The 20980-nt window shown below is 36.4% G+C and overlaps 1 protein-coding gene across 1 annotated transcript; it reads left to right on the top strand.

The window, feature by feature from the left end:
• The first annotated feature begins 15276 nt into the window (after nucleotides 1–15276).
• On the top strand, nucleotides 15277–19656 carry LOC120335526 (SUN domain-containing ossification factor-like). The gene has a single exon (XM_039403043.2). The coding sequence runs from the start codon at nucleotides 15346–15348 to the stop codon at nucleotides 18517–18519; it is 3174 nt and encodes a 1057-aa protein (XP_039258977.2). The 5' UTR covers nucleotides 15277–15345; the 3' UTR covers nucleotides 18520–19656.
• The last annotated feature ends 1324 nt before the right edge of the window (nucleotides 19657–20980 follow it).

Below are 20980 nucleotides of genomic sequence, written 5' to 3'. Positions count from 1 at the left end.
TTATGCTATATGATATATTTTCTTGCAACAAATAACCCCAACTGTTATAGATAGTTGTAAGTGTTTAAATAATATCATGATACCAAAAAAATGATACAACAATATTTAGCATGAAAATAAATTTTTTGAATCTGAGATAATTCATAATAAAAGTATGCTATATATCAGGAGTGGCCAACACGTCGATCGTCACGTCTTGAGTAGTCGATCGCGTCTGATGTTGAGTGAATTTGATAACATACCCCATAACATTGCCTTGAACAAGTTTTACAAAGCTTTTCGCCACTGTCAAAGTTAGGAATGAACTTGCTGATTATTATGTGTCTTGACTGACAAACGATCCTACAATAGCTTCTGCAGTACGAAAAAGTTATTGTCTCACTCCAAGAGTAGTGTGATCAATTTTATTCGCAACAGTAGCAGTGCCATCAGAATGCTTGATTTTTCTAATTCCATGCACGCGAGGCAATTGTGAATTAGATAGGCTACTGAAGTTTGGTCAGTCATGTAACAATTATGGTTCGAAAATATTTATATTTCGCTGTTTTAATATTATTATATGAATACTTGGCAAGGTTTTATAAGGAATTTTCGACAACTCAAAATTAGGCAGGTAAATTAGGCATAAATCTTAAATAAATGATGAAACATTTACTCCTGATACAATTACATAACTAAATTAACAAAATGGAGCATAAAAAATACAAATTTTTGTGGCGATTTAATGCACAGTTATCTCCATATTCCAGTACTCATTCGTTTATGTGTATGACCTTATTAATTATCACAATTATCAGCAATTTTGAAGATTTTAGACAATCACGGTCGAAAGTAGGTTGGCCATCCTTGCTATATATATATAATGAAGTTACACAATAGTCAAACATTATCATATGATGAAATCTGTATTTGTGCAGAAAAAGAACCATGCATTAAGACGACAAATACTTTCAATAAATTAGCAATCTTCCTCAAATCCCATGACAATTTCCGAACCCAACTCCACATTGTCTCCAAACTCTGGCAATGCTGACATATTATTAGCATTTTGAGAAGGGAAAGAGTCCAATAAAAAGGTACTGTGAGATTGCAAATTAGCATAAGGTTTTTGCATGTCAGAAATTGTTGCATTCGAAAACTGCGCATCCACTTGTTCACCAGTTTTAATCGCAACCTGAGTAACAAGCACTTTAGATTTTTTAATCTTTTTTTTATAGGTGTGCTTACAATGTTCTGTTACAATATGTTGTCTCATGAGTCGCATTGTACCAAACTTAATTTTACATTCTGAACATTGTAACTGTCTCATATTGCATATGTCATTGTTTATATGTTTTCGCAGGGATTTGATTGATGCAAATTTTTTTGCACAATTTCCATTCGGACAAACAAGAGAAGACATGTCATAATTATTTATATCAAATGAAGTTGTTTTATCATCTTTGCTCACGTATTGTCTTTTACATACCAAGCAAGGATGTACCGTTACATCTTCACTCTTGTCTTTTTTGTGAGTTTTCATATGAATTGTCACTGCACTCATTTGAGAAAAACGTTTTCCACATGTATCACATATAAATGGCTTTTCACCAGTGTGTGTTCTTTGGTGTGACCTAAGATCTCTTGGATAAAGAAAACGAAGAGGGCATTCATTGCATTTATATCTCTTCTCGCCATGATTATGTCGGTAATGACTACGCAATCTTTCATGTGTTTCAAATATCTTTCCACAATTTTCACACGGACATAAAAATGGTGGTACACGAGGTAAGCGCACTTTGAGACGAGTATACTCAGCTCTTTGAGTAATTTTGTTTTTGTTGTCTGAAACTGTTATTATAAACACTCCATCGTCATTACTTGTTTCCACTTTTTGATCTGTATCACTATAAGCACCATCGAAAGAAAACAGTTTTTCAGACATTTCATTTGACTGCACGCGTGAACAAGATCCTGCATACAGCTACATATGGGTATGGCGCTATGAAACCAAATAAACCTTTTCTATCTGATATAATAAAATTAGCAAAAGCAAATAAAATTTTACCAGATTGTAAAAAACATATTTTAATAATATAGAAATCGGTGTACCAGTATTCATATAACTTGGCTATTAGCTAGGGATGGGCCGGGATTCGGATACGGGCATTTTTTGGACTCTGATTCAATTTTGAGTCCACGTCGTTTTTACAGAGTCTATTATTAAGTCTGTTTTTACTAATTTACGCCAATGTTTGTACTTTTACCCCTATAAATCTCACTACATATACCTTAACTAATTGAAATTCAAGGTTAGATATGTAACAATATCACTCGTGTGTATTATTAACACTCCTAATAAAAACAACGACAGATATCCAGTCCAGATAATATAACGCAAGTTAAAAACTATTGATAGCTCATAATAATGATGCGCCAGTTGCCTTCAAACTATCTATCCTTTTTGGTATACATGTGGTACACAATAAAATATGTGTTAGCGCAATATTTCTGACATTTTGATTCACGTAAATAATCTTTTAAATCGAGTTTGTTACATGCAATCCTTTCTTTAAAAAGGGAGCAATGGAAAGCATGGCGCGTTTTATTTAAAACAGTCACATGAACTACTGAATTACAAGCATTGTATTGACGACGAGTGGCATCTCTCTACCATTTGCGCACGCCAAATAGTAAATTTAGGGCTAGAAATATCTGGAATTATGGGAAAGCATTGTAGTCAAAAGCTTTTTATTTTTATATTGACATGTAAGTAAGAGTTTCTGAATAGCCGGCCAGGATTGACACAAGGTGGTGGGCTGGAAATCCAGTTCACAGCCAAGGCGCACATTGATCCACGTTTACGTTTGTATTATGGCCGCCAAAAAAGAGGAAAAATATATTTTTAAAATGATTTAACAGCTATCTGCGAAACCATTAGGCAAAAAATATGGGCTATGCCGTATGTTTGTGAGAGCGCCATGCTGTAGTATGGTCAAAAACGTGTTTTTCCATTTTTCCATTGTGACGTCACGGACTCGGAGGATTCGATTCGAGCCCTTGACCATTTACTCGGATTCGTCGAATCTCTGTAATGCCGGACTCGTCCCATCCTTACTTTAAGCATAGCTCCACGTGACACTACAGGAAATTTTTTCCACTTTGAAACAGCAGCCTCTATCACCTCTTAAAATTCTGGTAATAAATCGTTAAATGGGTAAAAACATGTCTTACAGCACGGCAAACATTTAAACTTAGGTCCAGTGCGTCTATTTCATATGAAATAGTCGTATCACACAATCAAACACTTTGTGTCACGAATTACCCGGTATCACAAAATAGACTATGCCAATAATACCAAAATTTCTACATTTCAGGCCATTTTGTATAAACCATCAAGAACCTGGGTGAAATTTCAACTTTTTCAGTGAAATGAATGTAGTCTAGTCTAGTCCAATAAATTCAAAAATACAAAAAAATTACATTCTCTACACTTTTATGATAGAATTCAACAATTGATTGGAATGGCCCCATACAGCCCTGACAGCCCTAGCTAGGCGTTTATCTGGCCCCTGCAATGTTACATCAGACACTCAGATGGTTGAAACCCACTGCAGCACTGGCCTATTAGTAACAATATTTATTCTATACCAGTACTGATATCGCATCAAAATTCAACTCCTGCATCACATACCGGTACGGTACCGGTACCGGTAGGCTATCACAAAAGCCTTGATTCTGTGATTTTGTGGTTGTTTAACAGTTTAACGGTCACATTGACTGAATGGGACTTGGTATCGTACCGTACGTCACCGACAGTCTAAAATATATACCGTAACAGACTCACTAGCAATACTCATGTACCGATAACTGGGACACTTTTCGGTAGGAATAACCAAATTCTGAACTAAAATTCGGCAAGCTGACAAGGTTTCGCTTGACATTCGCTACCGTACCGGTACCGGTACCGGTATTCTTGTTGCTGGAGAGTTGAAGTTTTGTTGACGACAGACGCAACAAAGCAATGTAATATCCACTAGATGGCGGACGAGAATCGATAAAAAAATAAGTAGGATATTTTGTGTATTTAAAAGAGAAAGAGATTTATTAATTTGTCAACCAAAAAAGTTGCAGTCATCAATACAGTAAAAAAGTAGCAACAATAAAATTTTTTGGTATGGACAGGAGGGAGCGATACGACCATGCGGTCATCGAGGTCAACTTCCACCTATTTCGCTTGTATGAATAAGATTCAAATTTTAAGATGACTTAATGAAAAAGTTAAACCAGTAATATTTTTACAAACTTTAGGAACAAAAAAATAATATAAATGTAAACAGATTATACCCAATAATGAATTGGGACTCAAAATAAACACGATATAACCAGAACAGGTAAGAATAATAAGGTGAAAAATGATGTCAACATGAGATATAGTTGGAAACTTAGTTGCACCAATGACATTAAACAGTTGTTTAATGTCATTGGTTGCACTAATAATATCAGTCGGCTTCAAACTATAACAAATAATTCTTCATGTAAACATTCTAAATATATGTATAAAAAAAATATATATATATACAGCGGATCATGCGTTTCAAACCACATGGCGAAAATTTGTAACCAAACTAAGAAGTTATTGAAACTTAGTAATATAACTAACTTCTTTATCATTGAAATAAAAAATTAAAAAATACTTTTCACAAAATCTATAATCAATCAAAAAAGAAAAGGACACAGGGGATCAGTGTAAGGGGCATTTTGGACTTTAATTCTTAGCCTTATTAGCATTGTCAAATGTTTGAAGATTCCACCAGAATATCAAAAACAGGATAGGATAGGATTTACGTATTTATCCCGGGGGAGAGGAAAGCCGATAAGATGGCTTAACCATATGAAGAACCACTGCAGAATACTTAATTTTTATCACTGGAATTTTAATAAAGAACAATCGTGTAATCAGGGAGGTTGTATGCTTAATGATTAATGTTTATTTGCCACAAAAATGTGACAGTATCTGCATAATAATTAAACAGTATCAAAGAGACGGGATACATGTTCAAGACCTTACTGACCTAAGTCACATATGTGCGACATACCCCCCTAACGAGTATACCTGCAGTTTGGGACTACTGTGGTATGAACGTTTGCCCGCGAATCGACATCTTTATTTACCTCGTAATATTGGCCAATCAGCAAGATGGAAAAAGTGACGTAACAATGGATCTTTTTTCATCAGCTCAGACACTTTTGTCATTCAAACAAATCTTTAGGCGTGTTTGTTAAAGTTGTTTTCGTATTTTTGAACTCTATTCGTTAGTTTTTAGTCGTGTTCGAAAATTGGTGTAGAAATAGCTCGGATAGACTAGGGTAAATCAGAGGTATTTTTCATCTGTCAGTCTTTTACCAACTTTATTTGCACCCTTTGTGTCTGAAAAATAAAGTCCGAAGAGTAGAATGTCCTTAACGCACGAAAGCTAATATAATTCCAATAAATTCCTCCTAAGTTGGTATCTAAATTGTGACGTCATTTTTTAGCTTATTTCAATTTTTTCGAAAAATAACACTAGAGCTTATAGGGTTGCTAGTTATGCGCATTTTCCATCTAGTTGACACGATTTCTATGTTAAACAACTATTTCGTTGTACTTTTTTAAATATTAGTTTAATTTTACTATATCATCAATTGATTAAATTTACCTTTCGCCATCGAATGTGTCATATATCTCACTTCATCGTCCATACATTGTCGAAAGATAGTCGTTTCCACCTTAAAGCAACAAAATGTGGCATCTTTCTGTGAGAGAATCAGTGATGTAAAGACCGGTTCCACGGAGTTTTTTGGTGTATTAATAAATTTGGTGTTTTACGCTTTGACGAACAAACTTAACTATGGTGAGTATATTTCCTTTGGAGTCCCTTGGCAAGATATGTATGGTATGGGTGTCCCCAATTTAAAGAGAATACTTAGGTTTCAGATTTGTATTTAAAGTCCTCAAAACAAACATCTCAAATCTTTGATATAGGTTGGATGGCGGGTTGTCTTTCCATCCATTACCAACTTTCATAGAAACCATCGAAGCGTGACGGCTGCTGGCAGGCAATATTTTTACTTTACTTTGAGGGGACAAGGCGGTTTCGCTTTTCGTTCGGGAGTTTAGGCTGTTGCTTCGTTGAGTGCCAATGTTGCACAGGGAATGTAGTGTACTGGATTAGGTATGTCGTAATATCTTCTTTGAAGATTTAAAGTACGGCACCGTACTATATATACTATGCTGACTATATTAGATAGGTCCACAGGCCTGCCCAACCTTTTTCGTCTCGAGGGCCACTTTCACGCGAAGAAATCGATCGCGGGCCGCAAACGTTTGTACCAAACATTAATATCAGTAAAGTCCTGATTTTGGTGTAGGTAATTACATAATACATAAAAGGCGAGTTTATTAACACGAAATCAATCAAATTAATAATTGCTTTCTGGTTTCTGGATAGGGCTGGCAAATTATTCGAATATTAGAATAGCGGTTTACTATTCGAATATCTGGTAAACGGGGCTTGGACATAACACTCTCGGGCGACCGAATCAAAGAATCAATCATTTCACAACACACTTGCGGTTTTTTGGGGGCCACGCAAGAAACACACACATCACATCAAAGTTGAGTGTTATATTTGCGTTATAATGTTTTTATTCATTCATTTTCAGTAGCTACGATACTGCTTTAATGTTTAAATGAGCATAATGCGCGTCAATATCGCGGCAATGTCAAGTTTTAGTGGGCCGTTTCGTAGAATTTGAAACACCAATACAAGTATTTAATGAAGTAACATAACGAAGATTTCTGAACGAATAGTCGATATATACTAATTTGTGACTAATTAGTAGCAATGCCATTACGTCAATTTCATTAGAATTATTGATGAATACGCAGTGACGACATTTCCAAAATCTTATTTAACGCGAACATAACATGAACGAAAGTACAAACATAAAAAAACAACGAGTCCGGGGACCAGTACCCAAGATATTGTTGACTTTCATTTTACGTTGGCGATAAAGACGATCAAAGCCGACACGAAAGAAAGCAATCAGAATGAAATTAATTTGCAAACTTAGGCTCCAAGTTCATTCCTATATTTACGCTCAGCGTTTGTCCCCATGATCGCACAATATCTTTATAGTTCGTCGAACAGAGTGCACACACTGCACAGTTTTGCGAGAAATAAAAAAAAGACGTTGATGTCCACCAAGGTGCAAGACTTGACACATACGTAGTATTAAAAGCCGGCATTTGAACGTAGATAGATGGCAAAAATAATCACACTAAAATCACGAAAGATACTTATGTATAGTAGAATGTATGTAAAAATTAAAAAAGTTTGCTTACAAACTTCATAGGGCGGGCCGCAAAAAACACTTCGGCGGGCAGCATGCGGCTTTCATTCCCAAAACCAGCACCATAGGTATTATATTCAAAAATTTGCATTGCGCCTTATTTATCATGTATGTTTTTTTCAATATATTTCAGATGGTTAGGATTCAATCACAAAAAGAGCTGTGGTAAAGTGCATGCAAAATGAACCCTTGCTAAGCATGATTGGTTGGGAAATTTGAATTGTGTTCTCATGTTGTTGCAATTTATTTTGAACTTACTTATGTTGGGAATTCTAAATGAAGCAAAATATTATTGTGTTCAAAATTGAATAAAGAAACTGTTCCTTTTTCAATTATGTTGCATCCAGAGCTAGTGTATTGAGACTAGATCCCAATTTATTGTATATTTGAGACATAACTTTTTCCAAAAATTTATGTGGAGGCTGCAAGTGTACCTTAAATTTCAAATGCCATTTACATATTAATTTCTTGCATATCACCATTATTGCAATTTATACAAATCCACTCCTGAAATTGTCATTTTTAATAAAAATAAAGAATATTACAATTATTGTTGAGTGTTCGAGTAGTGCGAGTTTGACATCCTCTGGTCTACCATGCTGAGAATGCATCCAAATGCTATCCAGGCCTCAACCCCGATCATCTAGTCCAGGGCTACTCAACTATTTTTATCGAAGGTCCGCAAACAAAACTTCAAAATTATTTGGGTCCGGTCTTTCCAGAAATGATATTTCGGCATCCTTAAACGAGCACTTCCTCGACCGACTAATGATTAGTAGCAAATTAAAATTGTTTATTATGGTGTTATAGTTCTTTTTGTATATATTCAAAACTATGAAAGTCATTTTAATATAGGAAATTCAAAAAGTGGGGCTAATGATCCAAAATAAATAATTAGGTGCGGTCCAAATCTAATACTCGAAAGGTCCGGATTCGGACCGCGGTCCGCCAGTTGAGTAACCCTGATCTAGTCGACAAATTCTACACGCCGGAGGACATTTCTGCAGAGTCCCAAACACTTGGAGGCTCATTCCTCTTCCAATTGTAACTTTCTTATTAAGGGGCCGTTTCGTAGAATTTGAAACACCAATACAAGTATTTAATGAAGTAACATAACGAAGATTTCTGAACGAATAGTCGATATATACTAATTTGTGACTAATTAGTAGCAATGCCATTACGTCAATTTCATTAGAATTATTGATGAATACGCAGTGACGACATTTCCAAAATCTTATTTAACGCGAACATAACATGAACGAAAGTACAAACATAAAAAAACAACGAGTCCGGGGACCAGTACCCAAGATATTGTTGACTTTCATTTTACGTTGGCGATAAAGACGATCAAAGCCGACACGAAAGAAAGCAATCAGAATGAAATTAATTTGCAAACTTAGGCTCCAAGTTCATTCCTATATTTACGCTCAGCGTTTGTCCCCATGATCGCACAATATCTTTATAGTTCGTCGAACAGAGTGCACAGTTTTGCGAGAAATAAAAAAAAGACGTTGATGTCCACCAAGGTGCAAGACTTGACACATACGTAGTATTAAAAGCCGGCATTTGAACGTAGATAGATGGCAAAAATAATCACACCAAAATCACGAAAGATACTTATGTATAGTAGAATGTATGTAAAAATTAAAAAAGTTTGCTTACAAACTTCATAGGGCGGGCCGCAAAAAACACTTCGGCGGGCAGCATGCGGCTTTCATTCCCAAAACCAGCACCATAGGTATTATATTCAAAAATTTGCATTGCGCCTTATTTATCATGTATGTTTTTTTCAATATATTTCAGATGGTTAGGATTCAATCACAAAAAGAGCTGTGGTAAAGTGCATGCAAAATGAACCCTTGCTAAGCATGATTGGTTGGGAAATTTGAATTGTGTTCTCATGTTGTTGCAATTTATTTTGAACTTACTTATGTTGGGAATTCTAAATGAAGCAAAATATTATTGTGTTCAAAATTGAATAAAGAAACTGTTCCTTTTTCAATTATGTTGCATCCAGAGCTAGTGTATTGAGACTAGATCCCAATTTATTGTATATTTGAGACATAACTTTTTCCAAAAATTTATGTGGAGGCTGCAAGTGTACCTTAAATTTCAAATGCCATTTACATATTAATTTCTTGCATATCACCATTATTGCAATTTATACAAATCAACTCCTGAAATTGTCATTTTTAATAAAAATAAAGAATATTACAATTATTGTTGAGTGTTCGAGTAGTGCGAGTTTGACATCCTCTGGTCTACCATGCTGAGAATGCATCCAAATGCTATCCAGGCTTCAACCCCGATCATCTAGTCCAGGGCTACTCAACTATTTTTATCGAAGGTCCGCAAACAAAACTTCAAAATTATTTGGGTCCGGTCTTTCCAGAAATGATATTTCGGCATCCTTAAACGAGCACTTCCTCGACCGACTAATGATTAGTAGCAAATTAAAATTGTTTATTATGGTGTTATAGTTCTTTTTGTATATATTCAAAACTATGAAAGTCATTTTAATATAGGAAATTCAAAAAGTGGGGCTAATGATCCAAAATAAATAATTAGGTGCGGTCCAAATCTAATACTCGAAAGGTCCGGATTCGGACCGCGGTCCGCCAGTTGAGTAACCCTGATCTAGTCGACAAATTCTACACGCCGGAGGACATTTCTGCAGAGTCCCAAACACTTGGAGGCTCATTCCTCTTCCAATTTTCAATTGTAACTTTCTTATTAAGACATGCTTGGTACTTAATCAAGGGTGAAATTTCCTTTTCCTGATAGCTGCTTCCAGTTTATTACTCTTACTTTGCAAAGTACTTCATTTCATAGCTCTTAGGTATGTAATCCTTCTCCTCTGCAAAGTTTATCTCCCAAATATCAGGCAAATCGTTTTCGGTGTACTCCAGTGCAATGAGAAAATCCATTGCCTACGCATCCATGAGTCTGCCAGTACAATCAATTTTGAAATAGCCCCGTCTGATTTGTGTGGAAGTATAGGCCTACTGTCTGACAAAACAGCTCAAATGTATAACAGATGTACAAGCTAGTCTCTATTCAATGTATAAGAATAAAAAGACTGATGAAAAAAACCCACAGCGAGTTATTCAAACAGGTCAAAGCAGGTATAAAACTGATGCACCGTTCTCCGCAACGAGCTTCCCCTCAAACAGCACAAAAATTGGACTTTTTGAAGTATGCGCACCAAGAGGGCGCACAACCTGAACTCAGGCTGTGTACCAGATTAGGGTTCAGGTTATACGACATCTTGGTGCGCATACTTCAGGGGGTCCATTTTTTGGCTTGCTGTCCCTGTAATTACCACCAAAACAACTACCAGAGTAGCCTAATTTGGACCAGAAGAATGTTAAATCTCCTATTTTCTGTCTACTGCCATTCTCTACGCTGCCCATGCCGTCAGGGACTGGATTAGCCTTGGCAGATTAATGCTGTAATGGGCCACATACCGGTACCGGTACTCACTACGGTACCGGTAGGTGGTACCTATTACCGTACCGTATTCTGGCATATGCAGATACATTCAGGCTACATGCTAAACTTAAGAACCTTAAAATGTTCGTACGGTACCGGTACGGTAACACTGACACCATGCCCTTCACTTTCTCAAAGTCGCCATCCCTAATCTGCCACCACAATTCGACCGCATTTTGCCATCCCTAATCTGCCACTACGCTTCGACCGCATTTTGCCATCCCTAATCTGCCACCACGCTTCGACCGCATTTTGCCATCCCTAATCTGCCACCATTCGACCGCATTTCGCCATCCCTAATCTGCCACTCTTCGACCGCATTTCGCCATCCCCAATTTGACTTTTCGACCCTATTTTGTCATCCCTAATCTGCCACCTTTCGAGCGTATTTTGCCATCCCCAATATGACTTTTATGCTACCACCACTATAGGCTATATTTTACCCACATTTAAAAAAAAATCATATCCTTGGACCATCGCAACTTAGGCTACTGGTGCCGGTATCATGACTGGCCTAGCTTCACCAGGTACTGTGACGATGATGATTCATGCGTCGTTTGTCAACGTGAACTGAAGTGCAAAATGATTTGACGCACTACCGGTACTGCAGTATTAATTATTATAATATGAAGTACTTATGTGCATACCTACCGTTATTAAAATAAAGTTTCGACTGCAAAACCAAGGCGCAAGCCTAGTAACCAGGCGAGAGGCCGTGGTCTGCCATATGTTCAGAGTCATTATATAATCTATATTATTATAACTATCTGATAAGTTGGGCCGCATTAGCGGCTCTCTTGCCCGCCGGGATATAAATGTAAAGTCTATCCTAATGCAGTAATGAAAGTTGTTTCACAACAGTTCAAAGTCTGAAACTTTCATCAGTATTACGAAAATAGAGCAGTTCTTTCTTTTATCCTTGTGCAAACAGCCAGGGTGATTTCTAAATGCCGGTAATATCAAAACAATAGTTACGGTATGTACATTTCGAGCACATTTCAGTATATAACCCCAGAATCAAAAATTATCGTGTCAACCCACCAGTCTGCAAGTATCGGAACGCGCAGTGGCCATTTGATTTCACCAGAAATGTTTATACTAAAAGGTATAACCAGCTTCGGTCTGATGTGACGTGTAGTAATTCTGCGACATCATCCTTAGTCTGAAATGTGAACGAGTAAGGTACGGTACCGTAAGAAGGTGACGTTACGGCCGTACATCTGTACCGGTATATTAGTCCAGTAGTATAATCGTTATTCTAGTTTTTAAATACTGATACTTGATAGGCAACTGTTATAGACTACAGCTGATTTATTTTGAACTGATGTAACGGCACGGTACCGGTACGCTTCCGAAACCAGAATACTGCTGACTGTAGTCGTAGTACCGGTACCGGTAATGGAAATTGGGGTCTGGTATAGTTCAGTACAACATATACAGATATACTTCTAATTGGCCTGGCTCAACAATTTTTGCATATGTTATTCCTAATCTCCACCTGACTACTTCACCAAAAAAATTACGTCATAGTGCAGCAGTGGCGTGTTAAAGACCTCCAAAGTGTACGGATGGTCGTCCAGAACGCGCCGACCATCATCCAAAATCGAGCAAGCTATTTCTTTCGTTTTCTCATTGCAACGATCCCGATATGGGTCTCGTGTAGTTTCGTACCTAACATACTTCGGGTCTCGTGTATTTTCGTACCTAACGTACTTCTAGTAGGCGTAGCATAACAATTTTTTGACATGCCAATCCTAACCCTCACCTGATTACGCCATCCAAAAATTACGTCACTACGACGTCACAATAACGTCACAATCACGTCATAGAGCTTGCCAAATTCTCGTACGATCGCCCGAAATGTCATCGGCGCTGACGATAAATAACTGACTAACGTCAGCGATCTCTCTCCTATAGGGATCATTGCGACGAGAGAAATGGCTGTTGGATTCCAGGCTCTTGTCTGCGCGTCTTGGTCTTGGATGACAGTTCGCATAGTTTGAAGGGCTCTATTACGTCACTCTGACCTCGTAGTGACATAGTGACATATCGCATAGTTTGAAGGGCTCTATTACGTCACTCTGACCTCGTAGTGACATAGTGACATATCGCATAGTTTGAAGGGCTCTATTACGTCACTCTGACCTCGTAGTGACATAGTGACATATCGTAGTCACATAGGGTGTCTTAGCCACTTTGCGGCTACGACCTATTTGCGTTCGTCTATTACGTCACTCTGACCTCGTAGTGACATAGTGACATATCGCATAGTTTGAAGGGCTCTATTACGTCACTCTGACCTCGTAGTGACATAGTGACATATCGCATAGTTTGAAGGGCTCTATTACGTCACTCTGACCTCGTAGTGACATAGTGACATATCGCATAGTTTGAAGGGCTCTATTACGTCACTCTGACCTCGTAGTGACATAGTGACATATCGTAGTCACATAGGGTGTCTTAGCCACTTTGCGGCTACGACCTATTTGCGTTCGTCTATTACGTCACTCTGACCTCGTAGTGACATAGTGACATATCGCATAGTTTGAAGGGCTCTATTACGTCACTCTGACCTCGTAGTGACATAGTGACATATCGCATAGTTTGAAGGGCTCTATTACGTCACTCTGACCTCGTAGGGCATAGTGACATATCGTAGTCACATAGGGTGTCTTAGCCACTTTGCGGCTACGACCTATTTGCGTTCGTCAACTTGATCGATTTAATCAATGCCGAAAAAATTAACTAATCGCGACGATATTTCTCACGCGTTATCGTCCACTTATCCCTATAGCTCTGCGAAATTACACTGAAATACGACCCAAAGTTACGACCAAAAATCCGACCGAAGAGAAAAAGCGGACAATTTTTGCATGTTGCCAACTACCCATTGTCCCTGCAGGAAAGCTTGAAAATACATAGAAATAGGCTATAAGAGATAAAAAGATGAAACTTGTCGGGTGGGTAGAGTTGTGTTTCTTTTAACCATCTTTAAAGTTTCGCGTTTCTACATTTAAAGAAGGGGGAATGGGGGTGGGCATTTCCAATAGATCGATAATATCTTTGTCGACCAACTGCGACCACCATGTTTTTGTGTTTGATTGCTGCAGTGCTTTGTATGTAATTTGACCCAAATATTGTTAGTACCTTACTCTGGTACCTGGGTTCTGTAATGTAACACGATGAACAAGCAAGCAATCAAACAATGTTAAGCTCTTATATTCGAGTTACGATTAGACTATTTTTTATTAGCATATGACAATGATTGCTAAAAGTGATTTAACATCATGAAGCCCAGCTGAGATCAGCTGTAGAGACAAAGCCATAAAATATTTATGTATGATACATGTTCATCCTTCAACTGTATCTTTTTTTTACCAACTTTGGATTGGCTTTGGTTTTTTCATACCATACTCATGATGGCGCAATTATTATAACAAAACTTCACATAGATCATAGTTTATTACCATTTTTTATTCAAGCATTAAACATTTGAAATCATTAAATAGGGAACTAGTTTATATATAAACACTACATTTGAACTGAGGTACTAACTTTTTATTGCTGTTGTTGGCTACTCAAATGGTAATTGAGAATTTATATCCATCCAGACTTCTTTTGTGATTATTCATTGTGAGTTATCCAATGGGGTTGTTACTTGTAAAGTATGCGATAAAATAATCCTTTTGTTTACCTCAAACTTGCAATATTATGCCGTAAATGTACTGCTAAGGGCCCAAAGTTACAACGTTAGATTTTAAATAACGTTTAAAATATGTATCTTCAAATAGTCCAAAACCTTGTTTGCGAGGAAAATTATCTTCATTTTTCTCATTATAAGACCTTAATAAGATATAAAATTTATGATATTCAGAGAATCTTAAGACATGATGATAATATTCACTAAAGCTTTGAAATTCCCTTAGGTATAAATCAATTAATATGTCATGTAATATTATATAAATATCTTTCCATGAACTCCTAGGATCACAGATTCTTATACCTGTATGCAAATGAAAACAAGAATATAGTCCTGAGATGTACTATACTAACTACACTGCACAACTTTCAATTTATAGGTAAAGTCAAGTTGATTCTTGACTGCAAAATATTATTTCATTTACGATATTGTTTATAGTGCTTCATGGTTGGGTTGCTCACAGGTAGTCATTTAGACGTTGCTAGATTTTTAAAGGACTATGATTTTTCGGTCTAGTGAGTTTAATTTGCTGTATCCTGGTAAGGTGGTAGTCTCGCTATTTGACGATTTAAAGGGTTATAACAACCTTCTTCCCCATTATCAAAACATTTCGCTTTTTTATCATTATTAAATATGTTATATACTTTATGCTTCAGAATTATGATTCTCTGCTCGTTCAATTGAATCGAATATTATTTTAAGGTATTACTCATTTCCTTTACAGAATGTTGCATGAAAGATAGTTTTCAATTCATACCTTAGGGTACTTTGTATATAAAATGGATAATTGTAAATTATTATCTTTGATTATAATTATTTTCATCTGTGCGATACCGCTGGAAAAAGGGAACATGATGAAGAATGAAGTGACACCAGCACCTCCAACTGATCTGTCTGAGCTGTTCGGACAAAAGGAGGAATCGTATGATTTAATATCTCCAATAAAAGTTGTAACTGCAGATAATATAGAAACATCAAATGAAAAAAATGACAAGAAAACTGTTGAGGAAACAAATAAAGAAGAACAAGAATCTGTTAAAATTATAAATAAAAGTAAATTGATGATTAGTCAACCCATTTGTCGGTATAATATCTCGGAAATTTTTTTTGGAACATCTGTAACACCGATTGAGGCGCAACCAAGTGTGGAAGTGACAACTGTTCCAAATATTGTTGAGACAGAAGAGATTGCGAAACTTGCAGATCAAGGTGAAAGCGTAAAAAATGTACCGGCGGATGAAAAATCAATCGTTCATGACACAAACATGACTGATCATCCCACTAAAAAAACAGATGATAATGAGGAAGATATGAAACTAGAAGTCGATAATATGCATTCTTTTGAAGAATGGAAAAATCTAAAATTACAAGAACAAGAATCTAATAAAGCTTATAAGGAACCATCTCAAGTTCATAATATAAGAGCTAAAAAAACTCAAGTTAATTATGCTTCCCAGGACTGTGGTGCTAAAGTTTTGGCACATAATGAAGAAGCTAAGCATACCTCTGCGATTCTCGATGAAAATAGAGATTTGTATATGCTGAACCCTTGCTCGACAAATATCTGGTTTGTTATAGAGCTATGTGAACCAATCCAAGTTGAGCAGTTACAACTGGGAAACCTTGAACTATTTTCATCAGCACCGAAAGAATTCACTGTGTCTGTAAGTGAACGTTTCCCTGCTAGGGAATGGCACACAGTAGGCACGTTTCATGCCACAAATGAAAGGATCTTGCAAACTTTTATACCAGAAGTAAAAGGCCAAATGTTTGCTAAATATATTAAATTTGACATGTCCAGTCATTTTTCAAATGAGCATTTCTGTCCTTTAACTCTGGTACGAGTTCTCGGCGTTTCAATGGTGGATGAGTTTGATGATGCTGAACACACAGTAAGCAAAGAAGATATTCAGGATACCGGTCTTAAAGAAAATTCACAAGCTAGTGAAGAAAATAGTGGTCCAATTAATACAGTATTCAATATGGTTAAAACGGCTGTCGATCATGTCTTGAATAATGCTGCTGAGAGTGAAACTAATGATCAAATCAAGTCTAACAACAGTGAAAAACACACGGACGCTAATGATACAGATAATATTGATCCATCTGTCGAATCAGAGGTGGTACTGGTTACAAACGATACCGAAATAGCTGCTCCTAAAGACAATGGGACCCAGAGTTTTATCACTCTCATAGAAACAGGAAACGGCAAAGAGATTTCAGATTACATAAAGAATAATATTCAGACGTGTGCTGCAAGAAAAATCCCATTGTATGTACCAAAATTCATACGTTATATGGCACCCATTACTCAAAAACTCAATGCCAATGTGTGCTGGTTTTTGGAATTTTTTTGTAAAGTTTCTCTTACAAGCTGCCTTATTCATTATCCCTATAACTACAGTGCTATTGGACTTTTTGTTCCTCTCTCCGGGCTTGGTAAATACTTTTCCGTTGAGCAAAATAGTTCATCAGACCCCACAGAAACAGATAAAGGACATGACAACATCACTATCTCTCCTCCAGAAACTTCCAAAGAAAACATTGAGCCTAATCTTGATATAAAATCGAACACAGTCGAGGATGGTAAATATGAAGATATTTCTATATCAAATCCAGAAAATATCAAAAATAATATTAACCCAACCGAAGTAGATGACAAGACAACCGGTGACACTAAAACGCAAAATGGTGTGGTTTTGCTATCAGATTCAAGTAAGAAAAATCAAGATGCTCTCGATAATAATGAAAAACATGATAATTTGGACTCTGTGTCAGAAGATGAGAATATTAAAAATAAAAATGATGAAATTGCTGAAACGCAACAGACGATACTTAATCCCGAACCAATCGATCGCGTTAATAGGCCTGAAGTTGACACAGTGGTGGAAGTGCCCACTCAAGGACGTGATCATACACCAGCCAACATTGTTGACACTGCAGTAAATCATAACATTGTGAATACAAAACAGCCAATAGAAGATGTACAAATCTCATCTGAAAACAGTACTGCATTAAATAAGGCCACAAATGTTGTTGATAACAAAACTAAGAGTTCAATTCAAAATGCATCCAATATTAATCAATCTGTGCAACATCCTGTTGTAATTAATCCTGGAACAAATCAAAAAGATTCTGTTTTCATGAGATTAAGCAATCGAATTAGGGTTCTGGAACAAAACATGTCATTAAGCAGTGCTTATTTGGAAACCTTGAGCCGAAGTTATAAGAAACAGATGGATGAGATGCAGCGAGCCTTTAATCAAACAACTTCAAAGCTGCTTTCCACAGGACGTACCGCAAATGAAAATGATGCAAGACAAACTGAACTTATTCACCAGGCACAAGAAGAAATAAAAATGCTTACTCAACAGTTAAGAAATTTGTCAGTAACTCATGATCAACTTAACATGCAACTAGTTGAGCGGCATGTATGCCTTATCATACTTGAAATCATGGTTTTTGTGGCAGTGCTTGTCACATGCCTTGGTCGTAAAATTTCTCGTCTGAGTGAAGACCTACAACGTGCTGAGGACATGATTGAAGACCTGCAACACCTTATTGCAGATATAAGGCATGGTCGAAACCATACCTCAGTCAAACCAAATGGCCACTGTGCTTCAGTTGCATTCCAATCCTCTGATGACCGTCCACCACCAAGTGCTGCTCCTATTACTCAAGTTTCTAAAAATCAAAATATACATCACAAGGGTCATGTAAATTCGAACAAAGAAATGAGACGTAAAAATCGCACAAAAATCATTATGAACCATGATGCAGCGCGGCCTAACAAACAGACTCATCGCGCCAGTGCTGCCCTTGCATATGTTGAAGATTTGGGAAGCAAGGTCGAGGTTGCTGCTAATGGTAGAAAAAAAATGGGAACTTGGGATACTCCCTCTAATCCCATTGGCTTGAAAATTCCCAATGGGCACACAAAAGGAAGAAAATAATATATTTATTATTAAGGATGATAAGAACTATATATAATATAATATTAGTTTTATTTTAATACGCTATGAATGAATATGTGCACCCACTTAGGATGTCAAATCAATTTTATTGTGCATCAGTAATTAAAAGTGCAATTCAAGAATACTATTGATTAAAGTTTTCATATCAGTTAAACTAGGTTTTTGACTATAAAATAATTATATTTGCCAAATAATTCGACAATTTTTACACTCAAATATCATGGAATAGAGTTTTAGAGAATTCTATGTTTAATAGTCATCGACATTCCTAGTTAGAAATAACTAAATTTTCTAGGACTAAAATACTGGAAACCGTTATTTATTGAACTATATACTGTGCCTTATTAAAAACTTAAGAAGAAATTTCTCAAGGTTTCATGTTATGTATATGCTGCTTCTTTATTTTCAAGTTTCACTAATATTGTATTTTAAACATCGCTTGGTGCTCATTAACATGACTTTTTGTTGGCCTAAAAGTATTTCAAAACTCGATGACCAACATAGCTTTTCTTCTTCTGTCTTCATTACAAATTTTATCATTTTTTCCCTTTGAACTTTAATGTGTTTTGTATATAAGGAATGTATGCGAAAGCATTTATGTTCTCTATTAACTTTATTCACTCCATTGTACCAGAAGTGTTTTTCAGGGACACCTTAGGAATTCTTCAAAGTTTTATTTATTCTTAACAATCCTAATGTTAAAAAGTTTAATACAGTTTGTGAGGCTAATTATGGATTGCCTAGTTACAAATTTTCTTAGAATTTGGCACCGTGGAACTATCAAATCACTCTTTATGTATGTTGGGGAAATGTCTCTTCTTCGATGGTCATACCCATTTCATTTCTTACACCATTGTTCCATCTTTTGTTACTTTTGTGTTTAAGCTTACTGTATAAAATATATAATATGTTTATTTTTGTTGGTGGTACGTCCTTTTAGAATGTCATTCGTCCAGTTATGTTTAATGATAATACCCTCGATATATCACGCCAATATATTATTATTATTTTGTTTCATTTGGTTTTAGAATGTTTTTTGTGTATTTTTTGTTTCGTTGCAAATTAGATTTTATTTAGTGTATTTTACAAATACTCACTTGCGTACAGTGCACAGTACATTTTATTTTGTCATTGATTGTAAGGGGGTGGAATTTTTTGAATTTGAGAGAAGTAGAAGTGTTGCTTTAGTCCGTGAACATGGGTCTTGTCTCGATAAACCACATTACCAAAAATTTCTCTTTCGCAAGTACTAGTAATTTTTCTCGCCCGCATGCGTCCAGTGTGAAAACGCGTTAAGAGTGAATCCGCAACTCAAGTTTTCGAATGAAACTTAGGGCACGAATATCAAGACTGAATAGCGGTGTTATAAAACACCTAAAATATATAACACCATAATATTTTTAAAGCGCCGCGGCAGATGAAAAAACGCCATCCAGACATCGTATATCCCAAAAATTTCGCGAGCCTATGCATATCACTGGAGTCAAACCTTTCAATTATCCATTTTTAAAATTCCCTCGGGTGCACTCGGCCTTTTCCCTGAATATAATAATAAGGGGTGTACTAGGGTAGTTTGTACTGAACTGCAAGTCATTCTATTGCGGATCCCTATGTGTCAGTTGCCACAAGGATGCTTGAACGAGATGGTATTATAAACATAAATAACATAATCTCTTTCCACGAAATAGTAAGTTTATTTATGAGCTCAAAAAATAACACTTATTTTGGGTGGGTGTCGTCCAAGAGAGATTCCTTGCTATCGACTAGATCAAAAAAAAAATGTCGAGCTATCGACCAGGTCTTATTTTGAGGGGATTTCATTTTCAAAATTCAGGGTAGGTCTTATTTTCGGAGAAACACGGTATTTTATGTCGGAGCCGTTTCTGTTTTTTCGTCTCCTATTTTTGTTTATCAATTCCAGAACGCCAGAAGGTGACACATTTTTGCAACGATAGATACCATGTTTTCCCGAAAATGAGAAAAGGGCCTTATTTTAATTTTACTTCAAAAAATAACACTAGGGCTTATTTGCGAGGGATATCTTGTATCGGGCTTGCCCAACCTTTTTCGTTGCGGGGCGCAATCTTTAAAACCTCCTAAGTCCTGATTTCGGTATAATTTACATAATTCATAAAAGGCAAGTTTATTAACATAAAATCAATCAAGTTAATATATATGTACTGGTTACTGCTGAGTAGAACTGGCAAAATATTCATTACGCAACACACTTGCGGATTTCTGACAACCACACGAAAATCTACACGCAGTTTTCACTAACAAACAAGGACGTCAAAATTGAGTGTTATATTTGCGCTTTAGTGTTTTTATTCATTCATTTTCAGTGTTTAAATAGGCATAATGTGCGCCAATCTCGCGGGAATATCAAGTTTTAGTGGGGCGTTTCGTAAAATTTGAAACATCAATACATGTATTTAATGAA

Source organism: Styela clava, chromosome 2 (genome assembly GCF_964204865.1).
Source record: "Styela clava chromosome 2, kaStyClav1.hap1.2, whole genome shotgun sequence".
NCBI lineage: Eukaryota > Metazoa > Chordata > Ascidiacea > Stolidobranchia > Styelidae > Styela > Styela clava.
This window is presented reverse-complemented; position numbering and strand designations above follow the sequence as displayed.